Here is a 22,035-nt window from a genome sequence, read left to right as displayed (position 1 = left end):
TAATGTATTTATTTGTATTTATTTTATTTTTATTTTTAAAAATATGTAATTAATTAATTATTATTAATATTTTGTATTTTTTTGCTAATTTATTTAAATTAAAAAAATATATATATTTTTAAGTAATTAATTTTATGTGAATCTTTATTATATTTAAAATATTTTTATTTTAAATGGTTTTTTTTCAATTATTTATTTTATTTTATTTTTATTTATTTATTTTTTTTTACTAAATTTAAAATTTTAATTTATGTTTGATTTTTTATTTATTTATGTAGTGACACTAGCTGTGCCATAGAGCTCTTTAACCTTTGACCCCACTCACTCGAATATGACATCACACCAGAAATCCTTCAAACGTCCACAAATCTGCTCTCCTCCAATGCAAACATTCAATTCAATTTCAGTCTAATTTTATATTCAGTTAGTGTTTCGAAATATAATGACGTTTCCACAGATATTTGAACAGAAATCAGGTTTCTCCTTATCTCCTCTATTAACATAAATTAAATTAGGCCAGTCTCCGAAAGCTCATCCCTGCTGGCCGTAGTGGATTTCATTATTCCTGACGCCGAGAGTGTGTTTGGAGTTATTATGAATGAGTTGTCTGATTGCCTCCTCGTAGGAAGGGCTCTGGTAAACACGATCGCTGGGGCCGCTAGACTCCGACAAACAGCCAAAACACCGGCGGCTCTGGTGAAGGACCGCGAGCTGCTCTATTTTTAGGACGTTCAGAAAGCAGCCCTGGCACAGTCTCTCTGCCACCTCGCTAAACTCAGACCACGGTTTCACGAGAAGTTCGTTCTCTCACAGGAAACGGCGGAAGACAGCATTGATTCTTCTCTTTCTCCACTATTTAAATGTAATGAATTATTAGGGGCCAAGCCCCGAAGGAGAGGAGGCGTTCATATTATTCTTCTTCTTCCATTTCTTCTTCTTCCGCCATTGGAGTCTATGGCAGCCCATAGAACCGCTTGCGGGAACGTTATGAAATTTGGCACACAGATAGAGGATAGTCCCAACTGTCACTATAGCAAATTTGGAGACTCTAACTCAATCCCTCTAGCGCCACCACCTGTCCAAAGTGGCACTCATGTTTATTCTAATAACTTTTGAACCATAAGGGGTAGAGACAAAATATTTTTTCTTCTGATTCGATTGCACATTTTTAATTAACCGAAAAACCTACTTTTGGGAACTCCTCCTAGGCCGTTGCCCCAATTTTGACAAAAATGTAACCAGATCATCATCAGACCATGCTGACAAAAAGTTGATTCGTCAAATAGTTTTAGATAAACGCGCGAACAAATTTTACGTAGCGGTTGCGAAAATACACTTAAGGCTATATCTCCGCAACGCTTTATCGTATTCAAACCAAACTTGGTACGTGTCATCACAAGCATGACCTGAGGCAGCATGCAGCATTTAGACGCAGCGCCACCTACTGGTCCAGAGATACGAAAAATTGCTATTTTTGCTTATAATTTCTGAACCTCGTTAGATTCAGGACAGCATGCCGAGTCGTCTGATATACAATTATACAATATCGGCCATTTTGAATTATGTGCTAAAATGCTGTATTTTTTGAACACATGAACGAATTGTTACAAAACTCGGTATGGGTTATCAGCACGATGCCTTGAAGGAGTCTGAGAAGCTTTGAAACGGCGCCACCTAGTGGAGAATGTTTTTTTTTCTTCAAATGCTTATAACTTTGGGTGTGGTTGTCTTATTTTCACAGGAGTAACTTTTTTTGTCTCCTGAATCCTTGCCGAGTCCAACGATTTGCCAGGTTTCGGTGTATGGTTTAAGCAGTGTGGTAATTTAGCGCTTATAAAACGTTAGCGGATATCTTCAAAACCGCTCGGATCGAGACGAAATCAGCGTCAGAAGTTCGGAAACATAGGTCAATAGGTAGATGAGATTGCCCAAATGTCAAAATATTCATAGTAAGGAGGAATCAAATCCAATCAAAGTCAGGTGTCAGTCATTTTTTACGTTTTTTCATATAAATGTCTATAACTCCAAAATGAAATGAGATATTTTCACCAAAATTGACACACACGTGTGGGCTCACTCCGAGGATACTAACAAAGGATTGTGGTAGGATTGTGCCTCTTGGTGGCGCTATAATAGAACAAAACATGAAATTCCCATTGACTACAATGCATTTTTCAGCCTTTTTGCCTAAAATCATCTCATTGCTGCCGTTTATCTGACACTGCCAGCTATTTTGGCATGTCTTGTCTTCTTCTTTGTGCTTGGCCCCGGTATTGCTGCTTGCAGCTATATTTATTATTATTATTATATTCTTAGAAAGTTTTCAAATGTGTTTTGGTCTGAAAGCTGTTGGTCTTCACTTCTATTAAGGTTTGTGAACATATTGCTTTTAAAATAGTCCTGTAGTCTGAGTTATTTTTTACATTCATACATATATACGATCAGGCATAACATTATGTGAATAACACTGATGATCTCTTCATCTCCTGTTAGTGGGTGGGATATATTAGGCAGCAAGTGAACATTTTGTCCACAGAGTTGATGTGTTAGAGGCAGGAAAGTGAAGTGTTCTACAGGCCTGCTGAGTCCAGGCTTTCAGAAGAAAGGTCGTAAATTACCAGACGGACAGATAGAAACGCCCCCGCGCTGGATGTGCATGGAAAAGACAAGATTTTATTCCGGAATGTTAGTACATGATGGCATTAGCATCACACACACATTTTGATGCTCTTCGTATAAATCAAAGCGCTGATACACAATAAGGCGTGTGTGTGTGTGTGTGTGCTTCACATCCTCCCACATGCGTGTCTAACGGCCGCTGCATGCATTCGTGTCATTGATAAAAGCCCCATCAGATGCTGTGTGTGTGCTTGAAGGTCTTCTTTAGACGCCACTGATTTTGAGTAAGCATTAAATAAAGCAGTATTGTTGTATCCCACAATGCAATAGATTTGACATTCTGTTCCAGCGTGAGAAGTGAATCATGAGTAATGACAACAGCAATGATCGAGTAAAGCTGAGTTATGCATGCAACACTGTGGGTCAGAACAATAATCTTGTTTTCCCTGTGAATTAAGTTGATTTTTTTTCTTGTTTTAACCATAAACTCAATATATATATATTTATTAATTTATTTTATTTTTGAAAAATCAGGCATTAACCTTTGGCCCACTCATTTCTGTTGTTGTTTTTTCAATATTAAAAAATAATTTAAACATTCAAATACAAATATTATATTAATATATATCAACATTTTAAAAGAAACAGAAGCTCTATAGGGGCGGAGATACAGAAGCTCTATAGGGGCAGAGATGCAGAAGCTCTATAGGGGTGGAGATACAGAAGCTCTATAGGGGCGGAGATAAAGAAGCTCTACAGGGGCAGAGATACAGAAGCTCTATAGGGGTGGCGATACAGAAGCTCTATAGGGGTGGCGATACAGAAGCTCTATAGGGGTGGAGATACAGAAGCTCTATAGGGGTGGCGATACAGAAGCTCTATAGGGGCGGAGATACAGAAGCTCTATAGGGGTGGAGATACAGAAGCTCTATAGGGGCAGAGATACAGAAGCTCTATAGGGGCGGAGATAAAGAAGCTCTATAGGGGTGGAGATACAGAAGCTCTATAGGGGCAGAGATAAAGAAGCTCTATAGGGGTGGAGATACAGAAGCTCTATAGGGGCGGAGATAAAGAAGCTCTATAGGGGTGGCAATAACGAAGCTCTATAGGGGCGGAGATACAGAAGCTCTATAGGGGTGGAGATACAGAAGCTCTATAGGGGCAGAGATACAGAAGCTCTATAGGGGCGGAGATAAAGAAGCTCTATAGGGGCAGAGATACAGAAGCTCTATAGGGGTGGAGATACAGAAGCTCTATAGGGGCAGAGATAAAGAAGCTATATAGGGGTGGAGATACAGAAGCTCTATAGGGGCGGAGATACAGAAGCTCTATAGGGGTGGCGATAACGAAGCTCTATAGGGGCGGAGATACAGAAGCTCTATAGGGGTGGAGATACAGAAGCTCTATAGGGGCAGAGATACAGAAGCTCTATAGGGGCGGAGATAAAGAAGCTATATAGGGGTGGAGATACAGAAGCTCTATAGGGGCAGAGATAAAGAAGCTCTATAGGGGTGGAGATACAGAAGCTCTATGGGGGGGAGATACAGAAGCTCTATAGGGGTGGCGCTAACGAAGCTCTATAGGGGCGGAGATACAGAAGCTCTATAGGGGTGGAGATACAGAAGCTCTATAGGGGCAGAGATACAGAAGCTCTATAGGGGTGGAGATACAGAAGCTCTATAGGGGTGGAAATACAGAAGCTCTATAGGGGTGGAGATACAGAAGCTCTATAGGGGTGGAGATACAGAAGCTCTATAGGGGTGGAGATACAGAAGCTCTATAGGGGTGGAGCTACAGAAGCTCTATAGGGGTGGAGCTACAGAAGCTCCATAGGGGTGGAGCTACAGAAGCTCTATAGGGGTGGAGATACAGAAGCTCTATAGGGGCAGGACTACAGAAGCTCTATAGGGGCAGGGCTACAGAAGCTCTATAGGGGTGGAGCTACAGAAGCTCTATAGGGGCAGGGCTACAGAAGCTCTATAGGGGCAGGGCTACAGAAGCTCTATAGGGGTGGAGCTACAGAAGCTCTATAGGGGTGGAACTACAGAAGCTCTATAGGGGCAGAACTACAGTAGCTCTATAGGGGCGGAGCTACAGAAGCTCTATAAGGGCAGGGCTACAGAAGCTCTATAAGGGCAGAGCTACAGAAGCTCTATAAGGGCAGAGCTACAGAAGCTCTATAGGGGCGGAGCTACAGAAGCTCTATAAGGGCAGGGCTACATGCGCTCTATAACCTCTATAAGTGCATCAGATGGAGGTTGAATGCGATTCTCTGGTCCTCCAGACCCACACAGTGTTTGACTTGGCCAGCGTGAAGATTAGACAGACTTGGCTGGAATCTTCCCGCCCGTATCCAAGCGCAGTGGCTCTGCGCCCAGTGACTCAACCTTTCACTGCGTGCCAGAGCAAGAAAAAACAGAAAAACAAACAGCAGCCATGTAATTTATTAGCACCCACTCCTGCTGACACCAAATAACCTGATTAAATCTGGAGCGTTACAGTCAGGTGATATATGTGCCTTCTTCAATCTGCAGTTTATCTCACTTACAACCAAATCAATCATTAGAGGATTAATACAAGTGAACGAGGAGTAAAGCACAAAAACAAGCCTTTAAGTATAACATGATATTTAACAAATGTATTATTTAATTTTATATTTTTTATAATTTTTGGAGGCTTTAACTTTTGACACCCGAATCTCTTATATTTATATTTTTTTTATTATTTTTAATATTTATTTATTTATTCTTATATATATATATATATATATATATATAGAGAGAGAGAGAGAGAGAGAGAGAGAGAGAGTTCTTCACTATATCAGTGTCAGTGTTTCTCCTGAAACGCCTCCATCTTGAGTTTCTTCCAGGAACCAACACGTCACAATATTCCTCATTATAATAATTAATGCGCAGAATAAAGGGGCGGAGCCTGGTTGAGTTAGTTAGTCATGTGTTGAAACTGCCGGTTATGGTAAGGGGCGGGACATTTCCCAAACACCAATCACAACACACCGCTCCAGCCGACCAATCAGAGCACAGTGTGCTTTACAGAAGGCGGGGCTTCATAGAGACAGGAAGTAAACAGAGCGTTACTGACAGACTGGGAAGAGAGGAGCCGCAACAATAGACCCTTTTCACAGACTGTGATGACGTGTTTTAATGGTCATCCATATCGTTTTTTGTACTTTCATTTTTTAAAAATATATATTTACATTTATAACACTAATACTTTGTATTTTATTACTTTTGCATCAAATTACAATAAAAAAAGTTACCGCTGCTGTGAGGGTGTTTAGTAATAGCGTCTATGGGAGTGATGCTAAAAATTAACATATTTCTCTCTTTTCACTTCCGTTATCAATCTCACTCTATTTTTTCCCTCTTTTTGAAAGTTGTGAAATCACAACTCTGGCGTTTTTCTTTTGCTATGTGAGCAAATGGGCACACAGAAAAATATTTAATGTATTCTCTCATTCACAGCTATAATATTTAACCCAACTATGACGACCAGGGGCGCAACTACTCAGTGCCAGAGGGGTGTGCAGCAACAGTTTTGGCGCCCCCCCCCTCCCCTCTCCCCAATAACAAATAGTTATTAATAGGCTAATAACAAACATAAAAATAAACATTCGTTTGAAAGTAATTAAAGAGGAAATTATGAGTTAAGCAACATCATATGAGCAAGAGTGCTCTTTTCCAGAGTAGCCTACACTCTAAAAAAAGGTTCTATATGGTACCAAAAATGGTTCTTGGCTCCTAATCATAGGGGAACCTTTTTTAGTGCTATATAGCACCAATTTTGGTGCTTCAGTGGTTCTTCAGAAGTTCTTCACCGGTTCTTTGACTAAGGTGCTATATAGCCCCGCTACCATATACAGAACATGTTAAGATATGGTTCTTTATAGCACCAAAAGTGGTTCCTCTATGATTACGACGAAGAACCATTTTTGGTGCCATATAGAACCTTTTTTTTAGTATATCAGCACTATTGCAAAATGCAATATTAATTCAGTTCAATATTAAAGAACAGTTCAATAAACAACAAGTTGTCATTTTTTACAGTTTTGCTCTATTTTTCCAACAAAAATAGATTCAAACAAAGTATTGGTCTCGTTCTCGAATAATTCACCGTTTTTGAACAGTTGGTTAGAACGAATTATAGTTGAATGATTTTAGAATCCACTCACGCCGCCAAATATACTGGCAGTTTATAGTTTCATAGGCCTGGAATAATTTCATATTTCTATAATTAAAATATTATATTTAGAACATAAATCTAAAAATCTCACGACATTATTTAGGCATTTGTAATTACAGTGTAAGTGGATTTTGATAAATGGTAAGATGGATTTTGTTGATACTGATTTCATTTAATTCTTATAACAGCCATAGTGTATCTTGGTAAATAGTGTAATTACTTAAAAAGATATGTAACTTTACTTTATAAGAGGTGTGCCCTAAAAAGTAAGCATACAATTTTGAGAACACCAAGGAAAGAGCACGTTCTTTAGTCAGTTTGGATACTTCAAACACAAGTTTGCACTGCCTGTTTGGTTTACCTGTTTAGCCTACACGTTAAAAGCATGCGTTTTGTCAGACTAATAGCGCGCGTCCTCGACGTGTGGCTTACCATATAAGCGCGCGTTCTTAACGCTCTGGGGTCACGGAAAACGAGCGTCGGTTTTTTAAATAGCAAAACCTGTATCGGAAACGCGCGTTTTCCTTGATCCTTGATTTTTTGGTAAGCATGCGCGTTTTGCAGTCTAATCGCACGCTTTTGACGTGTCAATGCGCAATCAGACGCCCGCCCAAGCGTATATGAACACTTTGGCTTGCCACCGGCGCAGGCTCGCCCACTCGCGATATTCCATTATTATCCAAAATTCTTTTATGGAATCTTATGAGGGCGCCTACTCTAGCCTGTTAGTCCTCTAAAATGTTATATAATATTGAGGAAATACAGAAATTATTTAGAAACGCACAACAGCAGCTACATATAGAAAATACCAACAAAACAAAAAAAAGTTTTCATACCATCGTTTTGGCGCCCCTATGCGCCGCATATAGCGCATACCGACTTTTTGCGCCACTGATGACGACTTCCGCTCTGCGAAACCCGGAAATGTGAAAAGGGTCTATGGAGAATATGAGGGATGAAAACCCTGTGACCCAGAAAATAGCTGCACAATAAACACGTTGTTTATCTATTGTATTAGATTCTGAATGACTCAATTAACAGTGACTCACTCATAGCAGTTGATTCACCTCCTACACGGCCAGAACATTTCACAAAGAAGCAACACACTGAATTAAAGTAGAAGAACTGAATAGTATTTCCATGTATGTGTCATGTTGTGCTGATCATCAGTCTGACGTGAAGGAGAGGAGCGCGGTGTTTTCAGTGTGTTATATAACCACAGCTGAGAGCCATTCATCAACAGCCTGTCCTATTATCAGCGCTGAGCCCCACATGTGAGGATGATAAACTCTGTGTTAGTATGCACTGTTAGCTTTTCCAGTCAATCGCTTCGCTTCTTCTCTCACAGGGAGACAAAAACTGCTGGCACGCCACATATTAACCCCTTTTATGCAATCGAGGTCGCGCAGAATCATCCCCTGTCATTCAGACTCTTCATGGGATGATTTTTCGGCACATCCTCCCGTCTGATGCCATTACGTGATCAGATTAATGACCTGAGAAATTAGCATGTCATATGCAGGTGTTTGCAGATGTTTTTAAGAGCGTTTATGCTTAAAGTCCCTCTATGGGCCTCTGAGCTGGAGTGAGTGAGTGGAGGCGGGGCTCATTTGCATATTCATTGAACCACGCATACTAAATGAGGCAAGGGTGTCGAGTTACATTCTAGCTATTTCAAGGCAAGGCAGAAATGTAATTTTGGTGATTGAAGATGAGTTTTAAGGGATACAGTTGTTGACTACAGGGGGACTTTAGAGATGTCTGAATGTAAAGCCGTTATTATATCGCTGACGTGCGGTGATGCTCATCAGATGAAGACGTGACGGGTTTGATTGTGGATGATTTTGATGGTTGATGAGATTCTGCTGTGATGAGATTTAAAAGAAAAATGTGTGTGTGTGTGTGTGTGTGTGTGTGTGTGTGTGTGTGTGTGTGTGTGTGTGTGTGTGTGTGTGTGTGTGTGTGTATGAATGTGTGTGTGTGTGTGTGTGTGTGTGTGTGTGTGTGTGTGTGTGTGTGTGTGTGTGTGTGTGTGTGTGTGTGTGTGTGTGTGTGTGTGTGTGTGTGTGTGTGTGAATGTATGTATGTGTGTGTGTGTGTGTGTGTGTGTGTATGGTGTGTGTGGTTGTGTGTGTGTGGTTTGTGTGGTTGTATGTGTGTGAGTGTGCGTGTATATGTATGGTATGTGTGTGTGTGTGTGTGTGTGTGTGTGTGTGTATGTATGTATGTATGGTGTGTGTGTGTGTGTGTGTGTGTGTGTGTGTGTGTGTGTGTGTGTGTGTGTGTGTGTGTGTGTGTGTGTGTGTGTGTGTGTGTGTGTGTGTGTGTGTGTGTGTGTGTGTGTGTGTGTGTGTGTGTGTGTGTGTGTGTGTGGACATGTAATCCCTACGTTATGGGGAAAAAATGTCCCCACAAAGATGGCAATATCCAAAATCCTCGTCCTTGTGGGGACATTTTTAGGTCCCCATGAGGAAAACATCTTATAAATCAGACTTAGTGATGTTTTTTGAAAATGTAAAAATGCAGAATGTTTCCTGTGATGGGTAGGTTTAGGGGCAGGGGCTGTGTGTGTGTGTGTGTGTGTGTGTGTGTGTGTGTGTGTGTGTGTGTGTGTGTGTGTGTGTGTGTGTGTGTGTGTGTGTGTGTGTGTGTGTGTGTGTGTGTGTGTGTGTGTGTGTGTGTGTGTGTGTGTGTGTGTGTGTGTGTGATGGGTAGGTTTAGGGACTGTGTGTGTGTGTGTGTGTGTGTGTGTGTGTGTGTGTGTGTGTGTGTGTGATGGGTAGGTTTAGGGGCAGGGGCAGTGTATGTGTGTGTGTGTGTGTGTGTGTGTGTGTGTGTGTGTGTGTGTGTGTGTGTGTGTGTGTGTGTGTGTGTGTGTGTGTGTGTGTGTGTGTGTGTGTGTGTGTGTGTGTGTGTGTGTGTGTGTGATGGGTAGGTTTAGGGACAGTGTGTGTGTGTGTGTGTGTGTGTGTGTGTGTGTGTGTGTGTGTGTGTGTGTGTGTGTGTGTGTGTGTGTGCTTGTTTATGTGATTTATGAGGACACAAATTTGTATAATGACATGGGTATTACACTGGTATTACAACATCAAGGTGGTTTATGAGGACATTTCAAATGTCCCCGTAAATCAAATCGCTTTAAAAACATATTAAACAATGTTTTATTAAAAATGTAAAAATGCAGAATGTCTCCTGTGAGGGTTAGGTTTAGGGGCAGGGGCAGTGTAGGGGGATAGAATATACAGTTTATACAGTATAAAAACCATTACGCCTATGGAGAGTCCTCATAATGCTGTTGCACCAACATGTGTGTGTGTGTGTGTGTGTGTGTGTGTGTGTGTGTGTCACTTTGTCAATGACTCTTCCCAGAGTATTTGGATCTTGTCTTCTTTGCAATGTCTTTCAGATCCAAATAAAAGCATTCAAATGTGTGTGTGTGTGTGTGTGTGTATGTATGTATGTATGGTGTATGTAGGTGCATTTATTTATTTATTTATTTCCAAGCTAATCCGGATGTTGTGCATCCATTCACAACGTTCTTTCGAACTTTCTATTTATCAAAGAATTCTGAAAAATAAAATGATAAATTACACTTCACTGTATATTTACATAGAGAACAGATGTTTTACATTAGAATAATAATATTTCACAGTTTTACTGTATTTGTGATCCGGCCTGGGTGAGCAGAAGAGACTTTAACCATTCAGATGTAGTTGTGTATCCAGCGCTCCTGCCTTTGCACTGAGATCAACAGTAAGTATAGTAGTGAGTGCATGAGTGTAGTAGTGATGTAGTAAAGCCTCTACTCTGGTCTGTGTCGCCTCAGGTGTGTAGTAGTGGTGTAGTAGTGGTGTAGTAAAGCCTCTGCTCTGTGTCTCCTCAGGTGTGTAGTAGTGGTGTAGTAAAGCCTCTGCTCTGGTCTGTGTCTCCTCAGGTGTGTAGTAGTGGTGTAGTAGTGGTGTAGTAAAGCCTCTGCTCTGGTCTGTGTCTCCTCAGGTGTGTAGTAGTGGTGTAGTAAAGCCTCTACTCTGCTCTGTGTCTCCTCAGGTGTGTAGTAGTGGTGTAGTAAACCCTCTGCTCTGGTCTGTGTCTCCTCAAGTGTGTAGTAGTGGTGTAGTAAAGCCTCTGCTCTGCTCTGTGTCTCCTCAGGTGTGTAGTAGTGGTGTAGTAGTGGTGTAGTAAAGCCTCTGCTCTGCTCTGTGTCTCCTCAGGTGTGTAGTAGTGGTGTAGTAGTGGTGTAGTAAAGCCTCTGCTCTGTGTCTCCTCAGGTGTGTAGTAGTGGTGTAGTAAAGCCCCTGCTCTGCTCTGTGTCTCCTCAGGTGTGTAGTAGTGGTGTAGTAGTGGTGTAGTAAAGCCCCTGCTCTGCTCTGTGTCTCCTCAGGTGTGTAGTAGTGGTGTAGTAAAGCCTCTGGTCTGTGTCTCCTCAGGTGTGTAGTAGTGGTGTAGTAAAGCCTCTGCTCTGGTCTGTGTCTCCTCAGGTGTGTAGTAGTGGTGTAGTAGTGGTGTAGTAAAGCCTCTGCTCTGTGTCTCCTCAGGTGTGTAGTAGTGGTGTAGTAAAGCCTCTGCTCTGGTCTGTGTCTCCTCAGGTGTGTAGTAGTGGTGTAGTAGTGGTGTAGTAAAGCCTCTGCTCTGTGTCTCCTCAGGTGTGTAGTAGTGGTGTAGTAGTGGTGTAGTAAAGCCTCTGCTCTGCTCTGTGTCTCCTCAGGTGTGTAGTAGTGGTGTAGTAAAGCCTCTACTCTGCTCTGTGTCTCCTCAGGTGTGTAGTAGTGGTGTAGTAAAGCCTCTACTCTGGTCTGTGTCTCCTCAGGTGTGTAGTAGTGGTGTAGTAAAGCCTCTGGTCTGTGTCTCCTCAGGTGTGTAGTAGTGGTGTAGTAGTGGTGTAGTAAAGCCTCTACTCTGCTCTGTGTCTCCTCAGGTGTGTAGTAGTGGTGTAGTAAAGCCTCTACTCTGCTCTGTGTCTCCTCAGGTGTGTAGTAGTGGTGTAGTAAAGCCTCTGCTCTGCTCTGTGTCTCCTCATGTGTGTAGTAGTGGTGTAGTAGTGTTGTAGTAAAGCCTCTGCTCTGCTCTGTGTCTCCTCAGGTGTGTAGAGTGAAGTGGAGGGAGGCTCATGGCTTCCGTCTGGGGCCTGGGCCAGATGTGGCGGCTGGGGCTGATTGTGGCCCTGATGGCCCCGCTCTGCTCGGGTTGCCCCCCCCGCTGTGACTGCGCGGCTCAGCTCCGCTCTGTGTCCTGCCAGCGGAAGCGTTTATCCGGCGTTCCGGAGGGAATCCCGACGGAGACGCGGCTGCTGGACCTGAGCCGGAACCGCCTGCGCTGGGTCGGGCCGGGAGATTTGGCCCCGTACCCGCGTCTGGAAGAGGTGGACCTCAGTGAGAACCTCATCACGACCCTGGAGCCCAATGCCTTCGCCAGCCTTCAGGCCCTGCACACGCTCAGACTCAGAGGAAACCAGCTGAAGCTCGTGCCCATGGGGGCCTTCGCCCGGCTGGCCAACCTCACCACACTGGACCTGAGTGAGAACAAGATCGTCATCCTGCTGGACTACACCTTCCAGGACCTGCACAGTCTCAAAAACCTGCAGGTGAGCGGTTACAATAATCAATTTATTTATCTCAGAGCTAATCCAGATGTTTTGCATGTTTTCAACTAAATTACTAAACATTTATTTATTTATTATTTCAGAGCTAATCCAGATGTTTTGCATGCCATGTTTACAACAAAATTACTAAACATTTATTCATTTATTATTTCAGAGCTAATCCAGATGTTTTGCATGCCATGTTTACAACAAAATTACAAAAAAATTATAAATGTATTTATTTCAGAGCTAATCCAGATGTTTCATGTTTACAACAAAATTACTAAACATTTTTTTATTTTTTTATTATTTCAGAGCTAACCCAGATGTTTTGCATGTTTACAACAAATTACTAAACATGTATTTATTTATTTCAGAGCTAATCCAGATGAATATTTATTTATTTATTTATTTATTTATTTATTTATTTATTTATTTATTTCAGAGATAATCCAGATGTTTTGCATGTTTACAACAAAATTACAAAAAAAAATGTGTATTTATTTAATTATTTCAGAGCTAATCCAGATGTTTTGCATGTTTACAACAAAATTACAAAAAAATATGTATTTATTATTTATTTCAGAGCTAATCCAGATGTGTTGCATGTCTACAAACAAAATTACTATATATTTAATTATTTATTTCCGGAGCTAATCCAGATGTTTTGCATGTTTACAACAAAATTACAAAAAAAGATTGATTTATTATTTATTTTAGAGCTAATCCAGATGTGTTGCATGTCTACAAACAAAATTACTATATATTTAATAATTTATTTCCGGAGCTAATCCAGATGTTTTGCATGTTTACAACAAAATTACAAAAAATTATTGATTTATTATTTATTTTAGAGCTAATCCAGATGTGTTGCATGTCTACAAACAAAATTACTATATATTTAATTATTTATTTCCGGAGCTAATCCAGATGTTTTGCATGTTTATAACAAAATTACAAAAAATGAATTTGTTTATTTATTTCCGAGCTAATCCAGATGTTTTACTTGTTTATAACAAAATTACAAAAAAATAATTAATTTATTTATTTCCGAGCTAATCCAGATGTTTTGCATGTTTACAACTAAATTACTAAAAAATAATTTATTTATTTAGTTCCGAGCTAATCCAGATGTTTTGCATGTTTACAACTAAATTACTAAAAAATAATCTATTTATTTATGTATTTATTTATTTACAGAGCTAATCCAGATGTTTTGCATGTTTACAACTAAATTACTAAAAAATAATCTATTTATTTATGTATTTATTTATTTACAGAGCTAATCCAGATGTTTTGCATGTTTACAACTAAATTACTAAAAAATAATCTATTTATTTATGTATTTATTTATTTACAGAGCTAATCCAGATGTTTTGAATGTTTACAAAATTACAAAAAATGTACCTAAAATAAAATTTAAAGCATTTTATTTATTTCCAAGCTAATCCAGATGTTGTTCATGCATTCTGGATACAAACACAGGCATTACCTCTGTCAAATATCATTGTTTTTTCACCAGGACTTCCATTCCTTCAGTGGATTTGTACACACTGTCATCAGACATTTAGCTCAAAGAATCCTCTTTAATGGCAGTGGTAATGATGACTCTGTGTGTGTGTTTTGCAGGTGGGGGACAATGACCTGGTCTACATCTCTCACAAGGCTTTCTCAGGATTGATCGGTCTGGAAGATCTCACCATCGAGAGGTGTAACCTGACGTCCATATCCGGCCAGACTCTGTCCTACCTGCGTAACCTGGTGACTCTCCGCCTGCGCCACCTCAGCATCTCCGCTCTGGAGGACCAAAACTTCCGCAAGCTGTCCGCGCTGAGAGGTCTGGAGATCGACAACTGGCCCTTCCTGGAGTTCATCTCGCCGCTGAGCTTCCAGGGTCTCAATCTCTCCTGGCTGTTCATCACCAACACCAACATCACCTCCGTGCCGTCCGCATCCTTCCGAAACCTCGCCTACCTGACGTCGCTCAACCTTTCCTACAACCCCATCTCCACCCTCGAGTCCTGGGCCTTTCGAGATCTCATCAGGCCTGTAGAAATATATTCTGTTTGTTTGCCCGAATGTCATGTGACCATGAGCCTAAACGTGCAGTACAGCTTCATCTGCTTAAATGGGGAAAGACTCTGAAACTGTCATGAATATAATGTGTCAAATTAACACTAAATTAGGTTTATACAGATAGATAATGCTAACAAACAAACTGTATTTACATTACATTTAAGTTTTTAGTATACAATACCAGTTTTATTAGACAATAAAAATTAGGATGCAGAGTGAAAATAGTATAGTATATATAGTAAATATATGTAAATAACACACAGACACACATATGTACATATATACTGTATTATTATTACATAATATAATATTTTAGAATGTATTGAACATTTTATTTTTGCGTATTATATGTCTGTATGTATGTATAAAATAATATATATATATATGCACACACATATAATTTTATATTTTTATATTTTATACATGCATATATATATATATATATATATATATATATATATATATATATATATATATATATATATATATATATATATATATATATATATATATATATTTATATATATATATATATATATATATATATATATATATATATATATATATATATATATATATATATATATATATATATATATATATATATATATATATATATATATATATATACAGTATATGTATATGTTTGTATAAAATAATTTAAAAAAATTGAATTGTGTATACACACATGTATTAAATGTTACACATATGTATATATACATTTATATACATTTATTTATATATTATTTTAGATTTTATAGGTGTGTGTATATATAACAAAAATTTAAACTTGTCAATGTATACATAATATATATTAGATGTTGTATGTGTATATAATATAGTGCATATATTATATATATATATATATATATATATATATATATATAATAACTGTCAATTGATTAAGAAAATTAATTAATTTAAGAACATTTAATAAATTAAGAATTTTTTTTCTGTGATGAATCGCAATTAAAAACCCTTAAAAATATTTAATAAGTTTTTAATATATGTTATTATATAATAATTTCACAGTTAATCTTCAAATTAATGTAGAAAAAACATAAAGACAGTATATTAAATACTTATATATTTTATCTTAATATTTTAATGGTATAGTTTTATGAATGAAGGCCTGATTCACTTCTCGATGAAAATACTTTTTCCCCGAATTTCGTCAGCATTACAGCTATAAACATTTTTTTAACATTTATTAGGCTTAAAAAAATATAACAACTTTTAATTTAAGTGAACTTAAAACAATCCTCACATAAACGTTGACAGCACTTACATATATTAGTATATATAAATTGACTGTTTTAATATATTTCAGGCTTTTAATGCCTTTCTGTAGGCAGTGACACTTTCCTTCCACGAAATGCAAAATACCTGTAGTTTTGTTCCCTTCCAGCTGTGCTCCATTTTACAAGTCCATATATTTGGAATGAGTTTTGGACAAATTGTTCTCCCACCTGAAAACTCACGATATTGTGCATTTGTAAACATGGTCTGTCTCCATCCGAGTGCTGTGCTTCATCTCAAGCCACACTTATTTTAGATTTTAGAGATGTTTTGTATATATATATATATATCGTCGCTGCCCGATGAAACTCATGTATGTCCAAAACGGTTACTTTTCAGGAAGTGAAAAAAACACCGTATTTCAAAAGCAGTTGAATGTGGCGTTGTCATACTTGGTACGGCATCTTTACATGTCAACATATTCTTGCCAGTTTAATGATATAATCCACATTTGACCAAAATTGAGTTTAAATGGACATACGTGCATATTTTACAGTAACGGTGGTCGATACGCGTTCTTCCGCTCATTAATTAGAATGGCCAAGTGGCGTTTCATATTGATAGAGGAATACGTGCTGGACATTCTCAGCCTCTGGTGATCGCAGTATGAGTGAGGCATGTTCTAGTGACAATCATGACAGTAGCATTACAGGCTATAATTTGATCAGTTTGACTAAGAAAAAAAAAGTTTGAATCTTATCAATGAGACCGAGTTTATTTACATACTAGCAAGCAAACTAATCTGTGAAGAACTAGATTAGAATTAAACTGTGGAGAGCTTCAATGTCGTACTTTCGGCTATCCAGTGCTAAGCTTCGATGAAACTTCGCGAGACCGGCGAGATGCTTCCACAGGGCGGGAGATACGCGGCGTGATTGACAGCTTTGACACCAAATGGATGTACGTGAAAATCAGATGACATGATTTCACAACTTTTCATTGGCCATTTAGATATGTGAAGCATACTGTATACGGAAATGAACCTGGACATCCGTCGAAAAATCTCAAAATCGGCAAAATGGACATGGACGTGGTTTTCATCGGACAGCGACGATATATATATGTGTGTGTGTGTGGTCTGTTTTATATATATAAACATCGTTATACACGTTTCAAACTTCACTAGCATTTGAAGAGAATGATAGTCATAAAACTGACTGTAAAGTGATCATCTAGGTGTCAGGTATGATACACACCTTTTGATATTTAATAAAATAAACTGTCAAATCATATGGAAATATGGATATGCATTATTTCACTAGGATACTGTTTGGGCTCTTACACAAAATATGCTAGATTAAAATGCATCATTGCTGAACACTGATGAGAATATTGCTTGAATATATTTACAGAGATAATATTAGAGATTATATTTACGACAAATTATTATTATTTATGCGTTATGCGATGCTATTGACGACGGCCATTATAAGGAAGGAAATCCCACAGAATAGAATCTAGCTTAAAAAAGTGCAAAGAGCTGCTTTAGTTATTTGTTGTTTGTTGATTTTCAAATATAAAATTTGTTGAAATGTTTTCAGTGTGTGCATCTGTTCTTTTGAACACTTTCATCTCGTTTGAACAAAACCGTGATAATATTGATAACCGTGATAATTTGGGTCACTATAATCGTGATGTTAAATTTCCGTACCGTTTCATCCCTACTTCCAGCTGTGCTCCATTTTACAAGTCCATATATTTGGAATGAGTTTTTCAACCTGGAAACTCACGATATTGTGCGTTTGTAAACATGATCCGTCTCCGTCTGAGTGCTGTGCTTCATCTCAAGCCGCTCGTAATAATGACCCTGTGCTTGTTTTCCAGGCTGAAGGAACTACACATGGTCAGCACCAATCTGTAATTAATCGCGATTGAAACACTTTTTTTTTCATTCGAAAAATGAAACTTAAAACAATCCTCTCATAAATGTTGACAGCACATATATATATATATATATATATATATATATTAGTATATATATAAATTAATTGTTTTAATATATTTAGTGCCTTTCTGTATGCAGTGACTCTTTCCTTCCACTAAATGCAAAATACCTCTAGTTTTGTTCCCTTCCAGCTGTGCTCCATATATTTGGAATGAGTTTTGGAGAAATGGTTCTGATATATTTCAGGCTTTTAATGCCTTTCTGTATGCAGTGACACTATCCTTCCACGAAATGCAAAATACATAATTTTTTTTACATTTATTAGGCTTAAAAATAAAATTTTAAACAATCCTCACATAAATGTTGACAGCACATATATATATATATATATATATATATATATATATATATATATATATATATATATATATATATATATATATATATATATATATATATATATATATATATATATATATATATATATATATATATATATTAGTATATAGATAATTGTTTTAATATATTTAGTGCCTTTCTGTATGCAGTGACACTTTCCTTCCACAAAATGCAAAATACCTCTAGTTTTGTGTTTTGAATGAGTTTTGGAGAAACGGTTCTCCCACCTGAAAACTCACAATATTGTGTGTTTGTAAACAAATATGCTGTGCTTCATCTCAAGCCACGCGTAATAATGACTCTGTGCTTGTTTTCCAGGCTGAAGGAACTACACATGGTCAGCACCAATCTGTATTTAATCGCGATTAAAAACACATTATTTTTTTAATACGAAAAATAAAACGTAAAACAATCCTCTCATAAATGTTGACAGCACAAATATATATAAGAGTATATATAAATGAATTGTTTTAATATATTTAGTGCCTTTCTGTATGCAGTGACACTTTCCTTCCACGAAATGCAAAATACCTCTAGTTTTGTTTTTTGAATAAGTTTTGGAGAAACGGTTCTCCCACCTGAAAACTCACGATATTGTGTGTTTGTAAACAAATATGCCGTGCTTCATCTCAAGCCGCTCGTAATAATGACTCTGTGCTTGTTTTCCAGGCTGAAGGAACTACACATGGTCAGCACCAATCTGCTGACCGTCGAGCCTCACGCTTTGGGAGGCTTGCGGCAAATCCGGGTCCTCAATCTGTCCAACAACGAGCTGGTCACGCTGGAGGAGAGCTCGTTCCACTCGGTCAACAGCCTGGAGACCCTTCGGGTGGACGGGAACCCGCTGTCCTGCGACTGCCGGCTGCTGTGGATCCTGCAGCGCAGACGCACCTTGAACTTCGACGGAAAGATGCCGGTGTGCGCCGGGCCGCCGGAGGTCCAGGGATACCTGTTGAGCACCTTCACGGATTCGGCGCTGTTCGATTACTTCACCTGCCAGAAGCCGAAGATCCGGAACCGGAAGCTGCAGCAGGTGACGGCCCACGAGGGCCAGCCGGTGTCGTTCCTGTGCCGGGCCGAGGGCGAACCCACGCCGGCGATCATCTGGATCTCGCCGCAGAGGAGGCGGATCACGCCCAAATCCAACGGCAGGATTACGGTGCTCCCGGGCGGGACGCTGGAGATCCGCTACGCCCAGGTCACGGATAGCGGCACGTACATCTGCATCGCCAGCAACGCGGGCGGAAACGATACCTACTTCGCCACACTCACCGTCAAAGGCCAGACGGTGGACTCGCCGCTCTTCTCCAACCGCTCGCTGTACGCCGCGGACTTCAACGACACCGGGCTCAACAGCACGCGGGTCTTCCTCAAGTTCACGCTGGATCTGACCACCATCCTCGTGTCCACGGCCATGGGCTGCATCACCTTCCTGGGCGTGGTGCTCTTCTGCTTCCTGCTGTTGTTTGTGTGGAGCCGTGGACGCGGCCAGCGCAAAAATAACTTCACAGTGGAGTATTCCTTCAGGAAGACCGAAGGACCGGCCGCCACCAGCGGCTCCGGAGCCACACGCAAGTTCAACATGAAGATGATATGAAACAACGCAGCCAGGGGCCCGCTGGGAGACGCATAGACGCCCAACACACACACACACACACAGTGCTGATCGCAGAAACGCACAGTTCGCCGTACCAGCTGAGACACGATGACCTGCGGTGCCGTCATTCATATAGTGGTTTATTTTATTAACTAAAACTATTTAAAAATGTACATTAAGTGAAAAATTTTTAAACATTTCTAATTTTCGTTTAAAGTAGAAGTGCTAAAATTAATACAACTAAACAGAAAATAACTAATCTAAAACTGAATTTAAAAATTATTTTAAAAAATAGACGTATTTATTTTTATATTTTAGTTTTAATTCTTAAGTTCTGATAAGTTTCTTGTGTTTTTGTTGGTTTTATTATTATTTTTTATATATTTTTCAGTGTATTTAGTATATATTTTTTAAATATATAATTTTCTCTCTCACACACACTCACACACACACACACACACACACTCTCTCACACACACACACACACACTTTCACACACACAATCACACACATACTTTCACACACACACAATCACACTCTCACACACACACTCACACTCTCACACATACACAATCACACACTCACACACACACACACACTCTCTCACACACACTCACACACGTGCACACACACTCACACACACACACAAACACACACACACACACAATCACACTCACTCACACTCTCACACACATACACACACACACACACACACACACACACACAAACAAACAAACACACACTGTCACACACACAATCACACTCTCACACACACTCACACACACAATCACACACACACACACACACACACAATCGCACGCACACACACACTCACACACACACACACACACACACACACACACACTCTCTCACACACACACACACACACACACACGCACTCTCTCACACACACACACACACACACACACACACACACACACACATACTGTATATATGTCTGTTTTTATTTACATTAATTAATAAATATTACATTGTTTTTTGTCTTTTTTTCTGTTTTCATTCTAACTTTAGTTAAAGTTTGTTGTTTTTTATGTTGTTTTATTTATATTAAAATTTTTCTCATATAGTTTTTTAGCATCTTTGGTAAATATCAGTATTTTCAATATATTTATTTAATATATAAATAAATGTCAATTACACATATTTTTTAATTATTTTTTTCTGTTTTATTTATGTATTATATATATTCAATATATGTCTGTTTATTTAAAAAAAACTAAACAGACATTCATAAATATATATATATTTGTTTTTCTGTTCTATTTTTAGCTTTATATTTTAGTACTTCTACTTTAAACAAACGTTCAAAATGTTTACATTTATTTCTATTGATGTCCTTTAAAAAATAGCTTTAGTTAATAATAATAATAACACTATATATGCACAAGTCAGGTCTAATAACATAACCTGGCTCTCACTGCCTTTAGAAGCACGTCACTATTTCTATCGCAGCTTATGCTACAAAACACAATAACAAATATCGACATTTTGCACTTTCAGGAGCAAATTACAGTCAGATTTGCACACAGGTCTCCTGTCAGCGGTTGTTTCCCTGCTCAGATCTGGATAACCGTGAGCCACAGTGTTGAATTTTATGAAAAAACGAACGGCACACGAATGTGCTCTTTAGAGTTGCTAATCAGCAGTAATTTAGAGACAAATAAAGCAGAGGCAATTTCCATAATGCGCTCTCTAATACAACGCCCACTTCCACAAAGCCACAGCTGAGAGGAGAAAACAACCGGGACTAAATTACACGTGAATCAATTGATTTGGCAAATTTGATTTGCAGCGAACGGCAAACAAACACCACGAAAGGAGCCGTTCCATCGGCCTTCTGCGATGAGCGACTGTGTGAGTTGGGATAAACACACCGGCCGCATCTCGGTCAGAAGCACAGCCACGCCTTCGCTTCTGACCGCAGTCTAACGTGCCTAGACCGGGTCGCACGAGGTCAGGGTTGCTGCTTACCCACAATCCCCCTCCATCCGCCCAGGTTCACGCGCATCCCGACAGCCCATAGCCTTCATGGGGGGAGGCAGCCTGGGTGTCGAGTCCACTAGACGTCATGCACAGAGAAAAACATGCAAACACACACACACACACACACACACTAAAGCCATATGTTTATATGAGGTTTACAGCAATAGATCTGTGCACTTTGATTCACGTTCAAAAGCATCTTTTTCAAATAAGTTGGAATAAATACTGTAATGTTAGTTAATACCATTTTATTTTTATAACTAATAAGTGATTCATTCATGCACATTAGCTTTGCATCACTGTGAATTCATTTTCGCCTCTAGATGCATTGCAGATAATAATAATAATAATAATAATAATAATAATAATATTTCGCATCTC

The 22,035-nt window shown here is 39.0% G+C and overlaps 1 protein-coding gene across 1 annotated transcript in view; it reads left to right on the top strand.

Annotated features, from left to right (window-relative positions):
- lingo3b (leucine rich repeat and Ig domain containing 3b) overlaps nt 1-19,763 on the top strand; it is a 100,923-nt gene extending 81,160 nt beyond the window's left edge. The window contains exons 2-4 of the mRNA XM_079818393.1: nt 11,896-12,397; nt 14,024-14,439; nt 18,723-19,763. Coding sequence (XP_079674519.1) covers nt 11,924-12,397; nt 14,024-14,439; nt 18,723-19,650 — 1,818 coding nt within the window. The 5' untranslated portion in view covers nt 11,896-11,923 and the 3' untranslated portion in view covers nt 19,651-19,763. The remainder of the gene's footprint in view (nt 1-11,895; nt 12,398-14,023; nt 14,440-18,722) is intronic.
- The last annotated feature ends 2,272 nt before the right edge of the window (nt 19,764-22,035 follow it).

This window comes from Gobio gobio (genome assembly GCF_949357685.1).
Source record: "Gobio gobio genome assembly, chromosome: 6".
Classification (NCBI taxonomy): domain Eukaryota; kingdom Metazoa; phylum Chordata; class Actinopteri; order Cypriniformes; family Gobionidae; genus Gobio; species Gobio gobio.
This window is presented reverse-complemented; position numbering and strand designations above follow the sequence as displayed.